Here is a 16,145-nt window from a genome sequence, read left to right as displayed (position 1 = left end):
CCAAATGAGAGGATCAAAATTTTGGGCTGGTTGCCACACAGCAATGTTCAGAATCATGTATTGTTTCTGGCAAGTCTTCGACATCACTAATGTCTTAAAACCAGGTTAAAGCAATCTATTAACACATTCTAAAATGCCTCCAGCCACCTTCAAATCCCCCGCCCCCCAATTCTATGTTAATGGGCAGTTTTAGCCACTATCTACTTTTTAACTTTTAAAAAAATACTTGGCTATCAAGTGTAAGAATCTGCAATATATTCTGAGTTAAAGCAATGGCTCCATCTAGCTCCAGCATTGCATCTGAATCACAGCAGCTTTTCAGCATCTTGAATCTTGAACACCCATTGCTGGAGGGGACAAGGAGTGAATCTGACACCCACTGAACTGTGTTCCTACCCTTAACTTCATCAAAAACATGATAATTAGTTTTAATATCACTGTTCAGAGTTTACATGAAACTCTTCTTACATTTTATGTATGTGTTCCATGGTATGCTGAAAAGCAACTAAGCACTATGCAGTCCGAGAGGAAGAACTGTTAGGAAAAACTCCTTTAGAGCACCTCTCACAGAAAATGTGGCAAATCTGGCACTGAACTTGAAGCGCATTATAGTTTTTTGACCTGAAATCTTTTGCAGAGAGATGCACCACAAAAAAAGCAGTGTAACTTTGAGAACATAAAGAAGGAATTAGTCTCTTCTGCTAACTGATCTATATATAAACACTGATATATCATACTAGTGACAGGACACATTATTCAATTATAATGTAAAAAGTTAACATAAAAAGATAAAGGTAAAGGGACCCCTGACCATTAGGTACAGTCACGGACGACTCTGGGTTGTGGCACTCATCTTGCTTTATTGGTCGAGGAAGCCGGCGTACAGCTTCCAGGTCATGTGGCCAGCATGACTAAGCCGCTTCTGGAGAACCAGAGCAGTGCACGGAAACGCCATTTACCTTCCCGCCGGAGCGGTACCTATTTATCTACTTGCACTTTGAAGTGCTTTCAAACTGCTAGGTTGGCAGGAGCAGGGACCGAGCAACGGGAGCTTACCCCGTCGTGGGGATTTGAACCGCTGACCTTCTGATCAGCAAACCCTAGGCTCTCTGGAGTGAAAAGAGCTACTAGAAAAAAATAAGTGGGATAGAACTGTCATTCCTATATGTCTTGCTTAAATGATATCTTCTTTAAATTTTGGGGGGAGCGTTACTATTTTTAAAATGAATTATATATACACACACAGAGAGAGAGAGTCTTTCACCAGCTATTTACAACCTAACTAGAATAATAAAATCCAAACAACACAATAACTTAAAAACGATTAGTATTTTGCAAACAACCCTGGGATTTTGATTGGATAAAGGGCAATTTAAAAGTTGAACAAATAAAATAATTTCATCCAATTTATATCAGCTGCCCAAGGTCCAAGATAAGATACAAATCAAGATGAGCAGATGTCTGTGTTGATTTTCAGGCACCACCTATCTACTCTGCTGAGTTATTTGAAAAGTGACTGCTAATCATGGGAGGCCTTGGACTCCAAGAGGGAAGGGGCCTAGTGATTCATGAATATTTTATTCAAGCACACACTGCAACTTGCATTTAGCACACAATGACATTTATATATTCTTACCATCATACTTTGCTAGAACTGCCTGGACATCAGCATAAGCCTGTAGTTCCAGAAGTGATTCTAGGAGGTTTTCATGTATATTCAATACACTTAGAAGAGGAAACTCTTTCATTAACTGTAAATAAGAGCAGGGAGGAGAGAATAAATTAGGCTACACGAGTTTCTATCTTGCAGCCAAGTCTTATGCATGTTTACTCCATTAAGTAAATATGCATTAAATTTGATTTTAAGAATAAAATGAATTACGCACACTAACCCAATGAACTCAATGAGATCTAAAAAGGTAAAGGTAAAGGTAAAGGACCCCTGACAGTTAAGTCCAGTCGCAGATGACTCTGGGGTTGCGGCGCTCATCTCACTTTACAGGCCGAGGGAGCCGGCGTTTGTCCGCAAACAGTTTTTCTGGGTCATGTGGCCAGCATGACTAAGCCGCTTCTGGCAAAACCAGAGCAGTGCATGGAAATGCCATTTACCTTCCTGCCAGAGCTGTACCTATTTATCTACTTGCACTTTTTGGCGTGCTTTTGAACTGCTAGGTTGGCAGAAGCCAGGACCGAGAAATGGGAGCTCACCCCATCGCGGGGATTCGAACCACTGACCTTCCGATCGGCAAGCCCAAGAGGCTCAGTGGTTTAGACCACAGCGCCACCCGCGTCCCTCAATGAGATCTACCTCCAAGTAAATGTACCTAAGTTTACAATCTAGGTTAACAGACTCGGTAGCAAACTCATGGTTTCCATAACCAAACACAAAGGATTGTACATTCCACTCATATCTTGAAATCACAGGTGCTGCTTTTCCTATACAAAGTGAAACTGACCTATTTTTCCTTTGCAGCACACACTGAACTCAAGCCATTCTGCAAAGGAATTGATCAGTTGACCGAAACAGCCAAAGAGCACTGATTTCAAACCTCACTTTGGAAAGGGTTCAGATCCATTCAGTAGCTTCCAAGCGGAACCAATCCCAGTGGGACTTCCATCTGGTGCCAAATTTAACAGGCACTGAAAACAAGTCATGGAACAGTCAGCACCCCTTTTAAGACTCCTGATCATTTCTGCTCTGGACCTGACATCATAAATGATATTGGGGGGGGGGGGGGGGAGAGATGGCATGACATGGGGAAAATAGCCTCTCAGGCTGGATGTTCCTCATCACTGCTATACACGTCTACTCAGAAGTAAGTGCTGTTGACTTAAATTCAGCCACTAGCCAGGATGAGCTACAACTGCAAGCAGCAATGCCAATTCTGCATACTACCTACTGGAAACTACACGATGAGAGAATGCTCTTGTGCTCAAATCCTGTCTGCCAGTTTCCCAGAGGCATCTGGCTGGCCACTGTGAGAAGAAGTTACTGGACTAGTTGGGCCATTGGTCTGATCCATCAAGTTCTTCTTATGTCCTCCCAGGTAAGTGGATAAAGGATTGAAGTCTGGATAACTTACATCTCTCATCATTTTTACTGCTTCTTTAATTCTTCCAAGCTTCCTTGCACACATAGCTAGTCTCCTTTTCACATAAACCAATACATTGGTGTCTCTTCCTAGGGAAAAAGAGAGACTACATCAAATACATAAAAACTAAGTTATCACACATTTTCTAAACCAGGCATTCATTTCTGCATATGCTGTAGGAGATCCATCCTGTTCTCCCTGTCCACAAACATATTGAGAAGGTTGAGAGTTAAACCACAGAACACACCCATAAAATCACAAAGTGACTTTTTTTGAAAACACACATGAGTCAATCAACATTTATCCATCTGAGTCTGCAAAATGGGGGGAACATTATATCCTGAGAAAATAGAAAGGGAGGGGCACAGACAATGTGATGTGCCAAACACTGACTTAATATGAAGCACAAGGAATCCAACTATTTCCTCAAGCCACCACATCCAAGGATGTGGGACAAGAAACCCTCTAACACCCTTTCATCCAAACAACATATTCATAGCTTCAGCACATATTTGCTGTTCCATTGTAATAATAAACTGAAGTTTGACAACTTGTTTGTGGCCTCAAAATTAAGACACCACATTCCATGGCACAAGGCAGCATGAGAGAGAGAAATATAAAGAGAGAGAATGATATTGTAATCTTGAGCTATTGACAGAGACTTGCTAGAAAAAGCAAATAGGATGAGCTGTTGGTAGAGGGATGAACCTACCAAAGGTAAAATACCAAAGGTAAAACATTATTTCCCACAGCCCTGCTAACTGCAATGTAGTTAATATAGAACTGTATCATGTTGCTGCTCTGTGAATAGAATGATCTCTTTCCTAGAGTGCAACTCTCTTTCTGTGACCAGCATATTTTAAAATATTCTCATAATATTTTAAAATAAGGCTAAAACCTTATCCTTTACACACTTAACTGAAAGTGAGTCCCATTGTATTCAGTTCAGCTTACTTCTGTTTAGACACATATAGAAATGCAGTGCAAAACATTCAGGACTTTCTGAAATTAAAATACTGTACTTACAGTATGTGTACTTTAAATTTTTGTGTTAATGTAGATTTTAATCCTTCAGCATTAAACTTTTCTAGTGCTTCTGTAGATTCAAATATGACCAAGCACAGCACTACTGACCATTTTGAATGATTTGTGAAAGGATACTTACTAAACTGTGCTTCATGCTGTGGACTCTGGGAACTGCAGTGTTGAGACTTTCTATAAATGGTCTCTCCTGCTTTCAGAGCCTGCTTAAAATATTTCTCAGCATCCACAATAGTAGTTGCTTCTTCCTCGGCCAAAAGAACATACGCTGTGGCACAACTGAGAGAGAGAGAAAATGAAACCAGATATTCAAAAGATGTATGTTGACACAGTGACATGATTAACAATGTATACAGTACAGTAGCTGATCATACTTACAAAGAAACTGCAATCAAAGTTGTGGAACAAAACTATTTTCATCCAAACAATACATGTAAAATGTTTCAATACACATTAAAAGGAAAACAGGCTGTGAGATTGACCCCAGGCATGAGAGGGACTACTAATTTTCATTGAGGGTGGCTATTTTACAATCAATATGACTACAAAATGCACTAAGTAAAAGGTAAATTTCAGTAACTGTCAAACTACAAAAATGAAGTTTTTTAAAAAAGGACTGCAGTTCATTCTATGTAGAAGCTCAAAATATTGGGTGGAATTTTATGGTGTGTTATTATGAACTACTCATCTGTGTGAGCATTACAGCTTGCCACTTGGAATGATGTCCCCCCTCCCCACATTGTTCTTGGGATTGTCCCAACCCCAAGCCCATTTTGAGGGGCACATGAGGAGAGTAGAAGGAGGGAAAGCTCCATTGCACAAGCCGATGTCCTTGTGAAGGGCTTCTGCTGATGGGGAGTGTTAGGTGCATCCCACCCATTACTTTTGACCTTGAAATAAGAAATTACTTAACAATGCTGTATAGCTTTAATTTTAGTTCATAAAATTAGGGTGAGACTTGTTACTAAACTTACTCATTATTTAATTCTAAAGCTTGATATGCTGCTTTTATTCGGGCCTGAGGGTTCCTCTCCCGCCATGCCTTCTGCATAACTGTTGGGGGAAAACAGGATTTATTTACAGGCAAGTCATGACTGTAAGTATTCATGGAGAAACAAACTAACAAACATCTCTCTTTCTAAGAATAAAGCCACTACCAAACTGAACACCAGCCCCTATCACAGGGGTTGGCAACCTAAGGCCTTTGGGCCACAAGCGACCCATGGGGGTAGTTTAATTGACCCACGAGCTGCCCCCAGACTGAGCCGCCTGCTTGGCAAGTCCCCATGCGCTATGCTAAACCGGTGCAGCACAGCGCAAGGACTCACTTCTGTGGCACCATAAATCACGTCTGCGCAGACGCCGGAAATCGCGCGTGCGCATGATCTGACCCACGGAGGGATCTCTGCTGGAGTGAACCGGCCCAGGCAAAGTAATCCTTGCCGACCCCTGCCTTATCATAAATGTATGTTATTCTTCATCTTTATTTTTAAAAGAGAGAAAAATTCATAAGGTGACCGATAGAAGGGGGGGCCGAGCTTGTGGCAACTGGCCCCAGGTGGCTCATGAAAAGTTTGTTGTTTTCCCTCCTGCTGGCTACAAGGTAAGTTTGGTCACTGATAGCCTCTGGGTGGAATGAGTTTGGCTACATGGAGAACAGTGCCAAAGCTGGTGGGATTGGCCTGGCTGTTGCTTCCTCCTCGTCTGTCTGGCTGTTGCTTCCTTCTCTTCTGCCAGATGCTATTCATTTTAAGTGAATAAAATTCTCATCATTGCCACTCACTTGGCTGGGTTCAATTTTTGGGAAATGAAACCCTAATCCTGACAACGGTTAAAAAGCGAACATTCATGAACTGATTGCACAATCCTATTCATGTCTACTCAGAAGTAAGTCCAACTGATTTCAATTGAGCTTACTCCCAGGTGAGGAAGTACAGGATTGCAGTTTGAATATATCTGATGGTCCTCAGTTTTTATAAGAAAGGGAGAGAACCTATATATGTTTCTTTTGGAACTAAACCTGCAACTGTCCAGCAAGAATAATGTGGAAAATGTTGGAGCATTTTTCTGAAAACATAATGTTAGTTTTGGCTCTGATGATGAAACAATATACGATGTTTATAAAACAAAAACTACAGCTCTCATATCATTAAACATCTCATCAGATTAATGTGTAGACAGCTAACTTTTGCCGATTTAGATGAACTAACTAGTAAGAATTAACACATAAGCTGACAAAGGCCAGATATGACAAAAGCCATTGCTTTGAAGATAGGAATAAAGGTAAAGGTAAAGGTAAAGGTAAAGGTACCCCTGCCCTTACGGGCCAGTCGTGTCCGACTCTAGGGTTGAGCGCTCATCTCGCTCAAGAGGCCGGAAGCCAGCGCTGTCCAGAGACACTTTTGGGTCATGTGGCCAGCGTGACTAAGCGGCATCTGGCGAGCCAGCACCAGCGCCGCACACAGAAACACCGTTTACCTTCCCGCTATAAAGTGGTACCTATTTATCTACTTGCACTTAGGGGTGCTTTCGAACTGCTAGGTGGGCAGGAGCTGGGACCAAACGATGGGAGCTCACCCCGCCGCGGGGATTCGAACCGCCGACCATGCAATCGGCAAGCCCTAGGCGCTGAGGTTTTACCCACAGCGCCACCCGCGTCCCGAAGATAGGAATACACAATATGTAACCCTCAATACAATTTGGTGCAATCAAAAACAAAGAAATACAATAATCTCAGGGCATGGTGGGTTTTTTTATAGTAGTAATTCAACATTCAGAAGTACATAACATTTGCAAGTTTTACTATTTAAAGTAACAAACTCAAGAGGGGTAGCCATATCAATCTTGCTGTAGCAAGAACAGTGAGGGTCTTGAACTGTCACAAAAATTCTCCTGAATGCATCCGGTGAGGTCCATGAACACATGGCATGGTAAACATTTTAGTCTTTAAGGTGCCACAATACACCTTTCTTTCCTACTATGAAGGCTTGGAGAGGACTCTCAGGTGAGCAGAGGACATATGTAAAAATATTATCACAGACATGCAAAGTTCTGGCAATAATAATGACTTAAGGTTTGTTTTTCTCATCCTGATTTCTCCATCCCAAGAGATCAGAAACATTAGGAAAAATGGCATAAATTATCCATCAAATATAAAAGAGACTTAGAAAAGACATTTAGAACAAGCATTTCCAACATTAAAAATTATTCATGGCCAGCCATCTTTTTATCTTTCGCACAAGAGATACGGTTGATACCTGCATCTGAGGGTCGAACTGAGTCCGTTTCACATGTGAAAAAGGTCTGATGATCCTGAGCAGATAAGTTCATGTCATAATATGTAAGTGGCTCCTTTCCAGTCACCCATGTATATCTTAAAAAAAAGAAAGAAAAAGAAAAGAGGCTTAATTAACAGCCCAATTCTTTGCATATCTACTCAAAAGAAAGCCAGTGGGATATGCTCCCATTTAAGTATCTACATGCCAACCTAAAGGACGCATTTATATGAGAAATAGAGAAGTATCTTTCACAGAGCAGCTTGATCTTTATTATATGCACAAGCTAGACCAAATAAGGCAGGAATCAGTAGGAGGCTACAGTTAATATTTTCTCCAATGAGCGATTATCAGCCTTGCATTGAACATTCACTACAAGTTTCAAACTTGACTGAAACCCTTTTCGTGGTGATACATATTGAAACTCTTCAAACTTAAGAACTGGAAAGTTCATTGCGTCTATTATAAGAAAATATTCAAGCGATTTATACACCACCTTTGGGAACAACAGCCTTCCCAAGGTGGTGCATAAGATTACATGGAAAGATAATAACATGCCATCATTTTAAAAAACTACATTATACCCCTTTGAAATTGAGCAGTAGCAATGATTTATGATTCTATGATCACTGGAATTAATAAAAAGCCAGCTGATTTTTATTTTTTAAAATAAGTTTTATCTTAAAGTTTTCCAAAGTTGGGGTCACATGCACTTCCTGGGGGAGGGAATTCCACAGAGGGAGGAGGGAACCATCAAAAAGGCCCTGTTGGTGAAGAAATGCAACCCAGAAGAAATGCCCCAGAGCAGGAGTGGCCAACATGCTGCCCTCCACTGCTGCCCTCCATTGGTGTTGGACACCAATTCTCATCAGTCGCTGCCAGAATGGCCAACAATCAGGGATGATGGGAGCTGGAGTCCAACAACTAGCTACCACCTCCCTGAGACAATAACTGCCTTCAAAAAAGTAAAGAAATGAATCATCTATCCAAACTGATTCATCTTTGTCTTTATATATGGAATTTACAGGAAAGAGTAAGCTTACAACGTTCTGACAAACCAGAAGCTCTAGTTCTATTTTAATTTATTTTACAAAAATGGCTATACACTAATATAACAAAGATAAAAATACCTGCTATATTCTGCTCCTCTAAAGAGATTGAGGGGATTTCTCCATACTTTGCACTCTGTAAAAAGAAACAGTTTAATCTCAAAATTAAGCCAGAACTGTAGATTTCTAACCTATATGCCTTGCGTGTTGAGGCCTGGTTCACTATAAGAATCTTGGTTCAATAAATATGAAATCATTACTTCTGAACTGGCCCAAATATAAAAAAATATTTCCTCCGCAGAATCAGAAATAATGATGGGCTCACATTCTTCCTCCTCTCCCTTTTCTGGTCTGCAGTAGCCTTAATTTACCATGACATGCAAATCTGAAATGATGGCTAGCACTTGCTTTCAAAACTAGATTCATAAACAATCATTTGAAGCAGGCATGGCAAACCCTAACCATAGTATTAAAATGTGGATGGCATGACAAATTACCGGCATTAATGGTGTTAAACAGAAAATTTAAAAAGGGAAAGCCCCAAGAAAGAAGAGAGGAAACAGAGGAAACCCTGGTTTGTTTCCGATACCCCAAATTACAGCTTGGATGAATGTCTAAATTGAGATACCACTTCAAGAAAACAGTTTTTCTATCACACATAGGTGCAAAGCAAGCAATTTTCCAAAACACAAAACCAAAAACAAAAGCCACTTGTCACCTCAATCTATATAGCAAAATATATAAAGGCAATATATCTATTATAAAAAAACTAAAAATCATATTGATTTGGAAATTGCAAAGGGTTGTGGAAAATAAAATACTCAACAACTCACCTGCCCCCACTAAAAAGGCTTTGCCCAATCTGATTTACTTTAGCTCTCTTGTTTTTCCTAAGCAAGGCATTACCTGATGCAAAGCTAAGTCCATTTACAAAAATAAACATAAATTGTATTTACAGGCTTTGGCTAAGGCCAACTATCATGAAGTACATTTGCACAAAGCCAGATGTTAGAAGCAATCACCTGACAAACTCTGCCTGCTTGTCTCATTTTCTCCACTAGTGGCAGAGAAAGTTGCCTGTGGAGAATTAGTATTCTCTGCTCCTCCAATAAGTGGTCGTAAATGGCTCACGGATACCTGCTCAATGAAAGATGTGCCATATTTTCTGAAATACCACCATTCAAATATCTGCAGTGAGAAACAGAAAAACATACAATAAACCATTGGGTCAAGAATCTCAAGTCACGTCACTTGCTCACAAAACAAAAGGCTGCGCACAATTATATTTATGGTACCTTTCAGCAAAGGTTGACAGTTTTCCCAACAGATAATATGATAGAAAAGAATTATTTCTAAACAAATCCCTTTTAGGGCACAGCCACCAGCAAAGTAGTAAGCAATGCTCCCAAATTTCAGCCACTTCCTATTTCTCTGTAAACAAAAGTGTAATGGAGATATAAGATAGCCCAATAAATCTATTGGTTCTTACCACAGGGCTGCTGCCCCCCTTCCAATGGAAAATATTGGCTTAAAAATAGTATCCTATGTTTTTAAAATTAAAACTAATCCAGGGAAGCAGACTTAACCGTCTTTCTTCTAATGCTATGCACTTGATTTTGGTCATTTTACTACCCTGTGATAGCACACCCCTCCTACAACCACTTGTGTACATTTATTTGTGGCACTGCATGAGGGTTAGGAATAGACAGGCAGGTTTCATCTTACCTTTTGAGCACAGTGCTGCACACGGGACTCAGAACTGGCATGTCCTATGTCAGAGATTTGGCCCCAACAAGTAGGATCCAGACAAAAACTAAATGCTACTCTGAGCAATTCTGGTAAAACATGGGGTGCCTTAAATCATATGCTGGTGGACTCAAGATGAACAAGAACTGCCTGAAGGCAAATGATAATATTTTTATCATCTTTTTGGTTTGTACACTGCTCCTAATATGCATATTTTATGTTCAGTGGAATGGCATTACAGTGGTACCTCTGGTTACATACTTAATTCGTTCCAGAGGTCCGTTCTTAACCTGAAACTGTTCTTAACCTGAAGCACCACTTTAGCTAATGGGGCCTCCCGCTGCTGCCACCGCACCATTTCTGTTCTCATCCTGAAGCAAAGTTCTTAAATCCGAGGTACTATTTCTGGGTTAGCTGAGTCTGTAACCTGAAGTGTATGTAACCCAAAGTACCACTGTATAGTGCAACTGTGGCTATGCATAAGACCCCCTCATACAGCCATGATAATGAGGCAATTCAGGTAGAGTCCCACAAATGAGTTGGCAGCCTAAGCAATGTGCTTCAGAATACTGCCAGAGAAGGCTCAACACTATTGTCACAGCTGCCCCTTACAATGCTATAAACCATTTCATTTTTCACTTGGAAGGCTGTGGTTATCAGCAAGGAATCACATCAAAATGAATAAAAATATTGGTTTCTTTTTCTGTATAGGAGCGCCACCTAGAGTTCAGCTGGCATATCAAAGGTAACTTTCATCTTCAGACTGGCACAGTTTACAAAAGTCTAATTTTAAAAATTAGGGGACGCGGGTGGCGCTGTGGGTAAAAGCCTCAGCGCCTAGGGCTTGCCGATCGAAAGGTTGGCGGTTCGAATCCCCGCGGCGGGGTGCGCTCCCGCTGCTCGGTCCCAGCGCCTGCCAACCTAGCAGTTCGAAAGCACCCCCGGGTGCAAGTAGATAAATAGGGACCGCTTACTAGCGGGAAGGTAAACGGCATTTCCGTGTGCTGCGCTGGCTCGCCAGATGCAGCTTTGTCATGCTGGCCACGTGACCCGGAAGCGTCTCCGGACAGCGCTGGCCCCCAGCCTCTTGAGTGAGATGGGCGCACAACCCCAGAGTCTGTCAAGACTGGCCCGTACGGGCAGGGGTACCTTTACCTTTTTAATTTTAAAAATTAATCTGTAACACTGTAAACACAGATGCATCCCATTTCACAATAACTATTCCTCATCTTCCAAAAATCCCAAAAATGTACTGTGGATGCAGACATGACCCATTCTTAGTTGCTGTAGACATTTTCCTCGACATTTTAAAAACAGTCTTAAAAGCAGGCCAAAATTTAGGGTCGAGTATGCATTAATCTCTTCTTTGTCCTAAGCAGCAGAAGGAACTAAATAGCCATCTTAGCAATTAAAAAAATAACTTTTATTCTTCTAAACATCGAAAATCTGAAGAGTTCTATACAATACTTGTGGGCAGCATTTTAAATACTAGCTTATGTAGCAGTATAATCTCACTTTTACTCTACAGTGCAATTGCATCCTAACATGTGCAATTTCAACCTTGCGTAGTTGAAAGCTGGCCAGCTGAAATCCCACAAATTAATTGCATGCAAAGCAGAGCCTAAAAGCTCCTTTTGCACTTGGTTTTCCTGGTGTGGAAAGCACTTTTAAGCTCTCAGACTTGCTTACCAGGCTTTGGGAGGCTCTCGTTAGATATTGCAGGAACTTGAGTGGCCACATGAAATATCATGAGAGCCTCCCAGAGCCTGGTAAGCAAGATGGAGAGCTTAAGAGGTCTCTGCCTTGCTTGGAAGGTCAGGATGGCCCTGTGAGGGTGGTTCGAAGGGGGTGGTTCAAGTATATGCATTTTTGCATGTATGTGCCACCCCTGGAATGCAATCCCTGCACAAGACACGATTATACTATATTTCTGGTTCTGTAGGATCAACAAAAATTCCAGCATGAGTAAATAGAGAAAATTACTTACAAATATCAGACCAGATATCAGAGAAGATGTCCCAGTAAGTGCAACATAGAATTTTGGAGTCAATGTGCTCAAGAAAATGGTCACTGTCAAAGAAAAAGGGAAGCTTTGTCAATCAATACATTTGCCTCTCAGTGTCTGAGATGACATTACTTAAGCAATGCACGCACACACCTACACACACACACAGTGTCAATTCCTCCATTGGTTGTGGGTATTTTTTGGAAAGTCTGAATCGGGAAATGATGTAGCCCAGGTAAGCTATGCTTTGGAAGTTAGGAGAACCATTAATGTTAAAGTAGACTTTTTAGCTAAAAGTGCTGGACAGGACTCAAACACAACAACACTCTTCCCACCTGTGAGTCCCAGAAACTGCTATTCAAAGACATACTGTACTGCTTCCAACAGTAGAGCTAGAACCTAGCTACTGTGGGCTAATCCATTGAAAGCCATCCAACATGGTAGGCATCACCACCGTTCATGGTAGAGAATACCATAATTTCACTACGTGCTGTGTTAAGTACTTTTGGTTTGTTTCTTTGTTCAATGTTTAGCTTCATAAGAAGTCCATGAGTTTGAGTTCAAACAGCTAACCCTAAATGTTTTAACTGATATTTTAGCTTTCTCTTAACCTAGATACAGTCAAACACAAGGATCCAAAACAGCAAACCACAGTTTTAACACAAGTTTAATAGCTTTAACTTAAATCTGTAAAGAGTAAAATATGGGGAATTATGGATATTTAAATACTTTTGAAAACACATATTGATGCGTTGTACCTTGCCTTGTGACCATATGGTGAAGAGCAGTATAGATATATTTAAATAAGGACCTAGATTCCTACAATGCATTATATGTGGGGCAGCCTCTGAAAACAGGAAACTTCAACTGGTGCAGAAGTCAGCAGTCAGGTTGCTCACCGGAGCAAGAAAGTTTGAGCATATAATGCCAATCCTGGTCTAACTGTAATGACTGCCAATCAATTCCTGAGACAAATTCAAAGTGCTGGTTTTTACCCATAAAGCCTTAAACAGCTCAGGACTGCAATACCTCAAGGATTGCCTCTTCCCATATGAACAGACTCAGAACCTGTCATCATCATCTGAGCCACTTCTTTGTGTGCCCACTCCATGAGAGGTCCAGAAGATGGCAACACAGTGGCTCCCCATTTGTGGAATGCTCTCCATAGGGAGGCTTGCTTGGCACCTTCATTACATATATTTAGGCACCAGATGAAAACGTCCCTCTTCTAAGCCTTTGGCTAATTAAGCCATCTACAGCCTTTAAAACTGTGAGGGAGGTTAACTGTTTTTTGTTTGATACTATGTTATACATTTTTGTGTTCTTACATTGTAAACTGCCCTGTGATCCTAGGATGAAGGGTGGTGTAGAAATTTAATAAACAACAATAGACACTAGTTTCATTTGTTTATTAGAATGGGCACAAACATTTCTTTTAGCATGGAGCATAGAATGTGCTCCTTGTAACAAGGGTTCAACGTATTCAAAATAATTAAACCGTAATCTTCCAAGAAGTCTCAACACTTAAGGGTTCCTTGTAATTGTGAGAAATTTGAATACAGATCATTGCAAACATCTATTTCCATGTAGGAACAACATATCTGAAGCAGCTCAAAGGTAAACTAACACTGCTGCATGCTGACAGGAAGTAAATCTCATTGTACTCTGTAAGATTTACTTTTGAATATGCATGTTTAGGACTGATTCATAAAATACAAACAAATACTACCTGAGGCATTTTATTAACCAACCTACAACACACAATCTTGTTTGTGGGTTAGGCCTACTGATTGTTATTTAGCAAGAGATTAGTAAATAAAAAGTCTAAAGAAAATTAATATGGTATGTTGTCAATGAGAAATTGACAGCTCTTATATTAGTGTCAGTCTCACAATTTAACCAGTATAGCTAGTTTTGTCTGAACAAGTCTACCTTCCTGGACTTTTGAAACCACAGCATGCAAGAGACAAAGTCTTAAACACACAAAATAAGACCAAGTTAAAAGCAGGGCATATACATTAAGCCCTGAGGGGGATCCTAAGGTAAAAGTCAATTACTTACTTGATGTAGTGCTTCATGTGTAGAGTATGGCAAAACTCAGTAGGCCCACCAGGCAAATAAATAAGCAGACTCTCCTTCATTCCCTAGCAACTTTAACCCATGGACACATTGTTCTAAAGTTACGCATGTATTGAGAATGCGAGTGGCGCTTGCGGATCAGAAGGTCAGCGGTTCAAATCCCCACGACGGGGTGAGCTCCCATCGTTCGGTCCCAGCTCCTGCCCACCTAGCAGTTTGAAAGCATGTCAAAGTGCAAGTAGATAAATAGATACCGCTCTGGCGGGATGGTTTGCCAGAAGCGGCTTAGTCATGCTGGCCACATGACCTGGAAGCTGTCTGCGGACAAACACCAGCTCCCTCGGCCAGTAAAGCGAAATGAGCGCCGCAACCCCAGAGTCGTTCGTGACTGGACTTAACGGTCAGGGGTCCCTTTACCTTTCTCACCTTTACCTATGCATGTATCATCATGATTTGGGATGTTTTATTAAAATACCCAATACTAAGGATGTAACCATATGACATAAGTCCCATTGAATATAATGGCACTTACTTTTAAATCAACATGGAGAGGATTGAGCTGTAAGTCATGCTGTTGGCCTGCAGACTTAAGAGTGTGCTTTTAACTCCCCAACCACTAACTTTAGACCAACAAAATATTATGAGACTTAGCATCTATGTAAGGCCTGCAATTTAAAAGCAACAAAAGGGGAGTATGGAGCTCACTGCTCTAATAAAATAATAGTGACTGTGTGTAAATTGCAGCTTTCAAACAACAGGTCTAGTTTCTTTCTGTTTTGATGACACAGAGGATCTGACAGCTGGTAGTATAGATGCTGTCATCATTCAGGGCTTGCAGACAGCAACAGATGATAGAAAGCTTTTTTTAAAAAAAAAGCTGACAAAGGGAAGACATCAGGGACTACAGACTGCCTTGCAATCTTTAAAATAAACAGAGACAAAGAAAAAGTGGAGAACCAGATTTAAAACCAACTTGGCTTACAAATAACCTGACAAAAAATAACGAGGCCCCCGAAGGACAGAAGCACTTACGGTAAATACACACTAAAACACAAAGGAGAACAGATCCCAGGAGCCCTGCAAGAACCAATCCTTTCTGATAATACGACCCTTCTTACGAACCCTGTATTTGTCTGCAACCAACCCCAAGGTAAGCACACCCCAGATTTTAGTGTGAGGCAAAGTCATAGCTCTAGAGAAGCCTGTTTTCACCCGCAGGGCTCAGCCCAGAAATGAAGGGCGTAAAGCCAGTTTCACGGAGCACGTGCAGAGTTCTTTCCACAAACGGCACCTCAAGCACCTGAGATTAGGGCTGAAGAGTTGTGGGGCAGCGAGTAGCCCAAACAGCCCCCTAACCGGCCGCCCCAAAGCCCCCCACCCCTCCCGTCCATAGCAGCGGAGGGAAAGGAGGCGGGCCAGCCCGCGCCCCTCCCCGGCGGCGGAGTCCCCTCCCCTCCCGCTCCCCCCGAGCAGCCCCTCACCTGCCGCCAAGTTATCCCGCAGCCGGAGCGGGCCTCGCAAGCAGTAAAGGAGCCCGAGCGCCGCCAGCAGGGCCAGCGTCCGCGCCCAGGGTCCCCCCGCCAGTCTCAGCCTCTCCCACCGCCGAGGGCAGTGGCTGGGTAGCTGAGAGGAGGAGGAGGAGGAGGAAGAGGAGGAAGGCGCCGCATCCCCATCCACAGGAGAAGGACCACTCTCCGCCATGACTCCCGCCCTTCGCTCGCTCAGGCCTGGCTGGCTGGAGGAACGGAGGGAGGGAGGGACTAGCCGCGCGCGCCGCCGCCGCCTGACTCTGAGAGAAGCGGGAGCGCGCCCGCCCGCCCGCTGCTCCCTCTCTTGTCCCAGCGCACGTGTCTGTTAA

At 42.0% G+C, this 16,145-nt stretch overlaps 1 protein-coding gene across 1 annotated transcript in view; it reads right to left on the bottom strand.

Moving 5' to 3' along the window:
- The window catches only part of ST7L (suppression of tumorigenicity 7 like), a 42,927-nt gene extending 26,884 nt beyond the window's left edge, over positions 1 to 16,043 (bottom strand). Inside the window, 11 exon segments of the mRNA XM_079981891.1 lie at positions 1,637 to 1,751; positions 3,084 to 3,181; positions 4,258 to 4,412; positions 5,108 to 5,186; positions 7,391 to 7,506; positions 8,539 to 8,593; positions 9,480 to 9,645; positions 12,191 to 12,273; positions 15,769 to 15,913; positions 15,916 to 15,939; positions 15,941 to 16,043. Of these exon segments, the coding sequence (XP_079838017.1) occupies positions 1,637 to 1,751; positions 3,084 to 3,181; positions 4,258 to 4,412; positions 5,108 to 5,186; positions 7,391 to 7,506; positions 8,539 to 8,593; positions 9,480 to 9,645; positions 12,191 to 12,273; positions 15,769 to 15,913; positions 15,916 to 15,939; positions 15,941 to 15,988 (1,084 nt within the window). The 5' untranslated portion in view covers positions 15,989 to 16,043.
- Between the last annotated feature and the right edge of the window lie 102 nt (positions 16,044 to 16,145).

This window comes from Podarcis cretensis (genome assembly GCF_951804945.1).
Source record: "Podarcis cretensis genome assembly, chromosome: 6".
NCBI lineage: Eukaryota > Metazoa > Chordata > Lepidosauria > Squamata > Lacertidae > Podarcis > Podarcis cretensis.
This window is presented reverse-complemented; position numbering and strand designations above follow the sequence as displayed.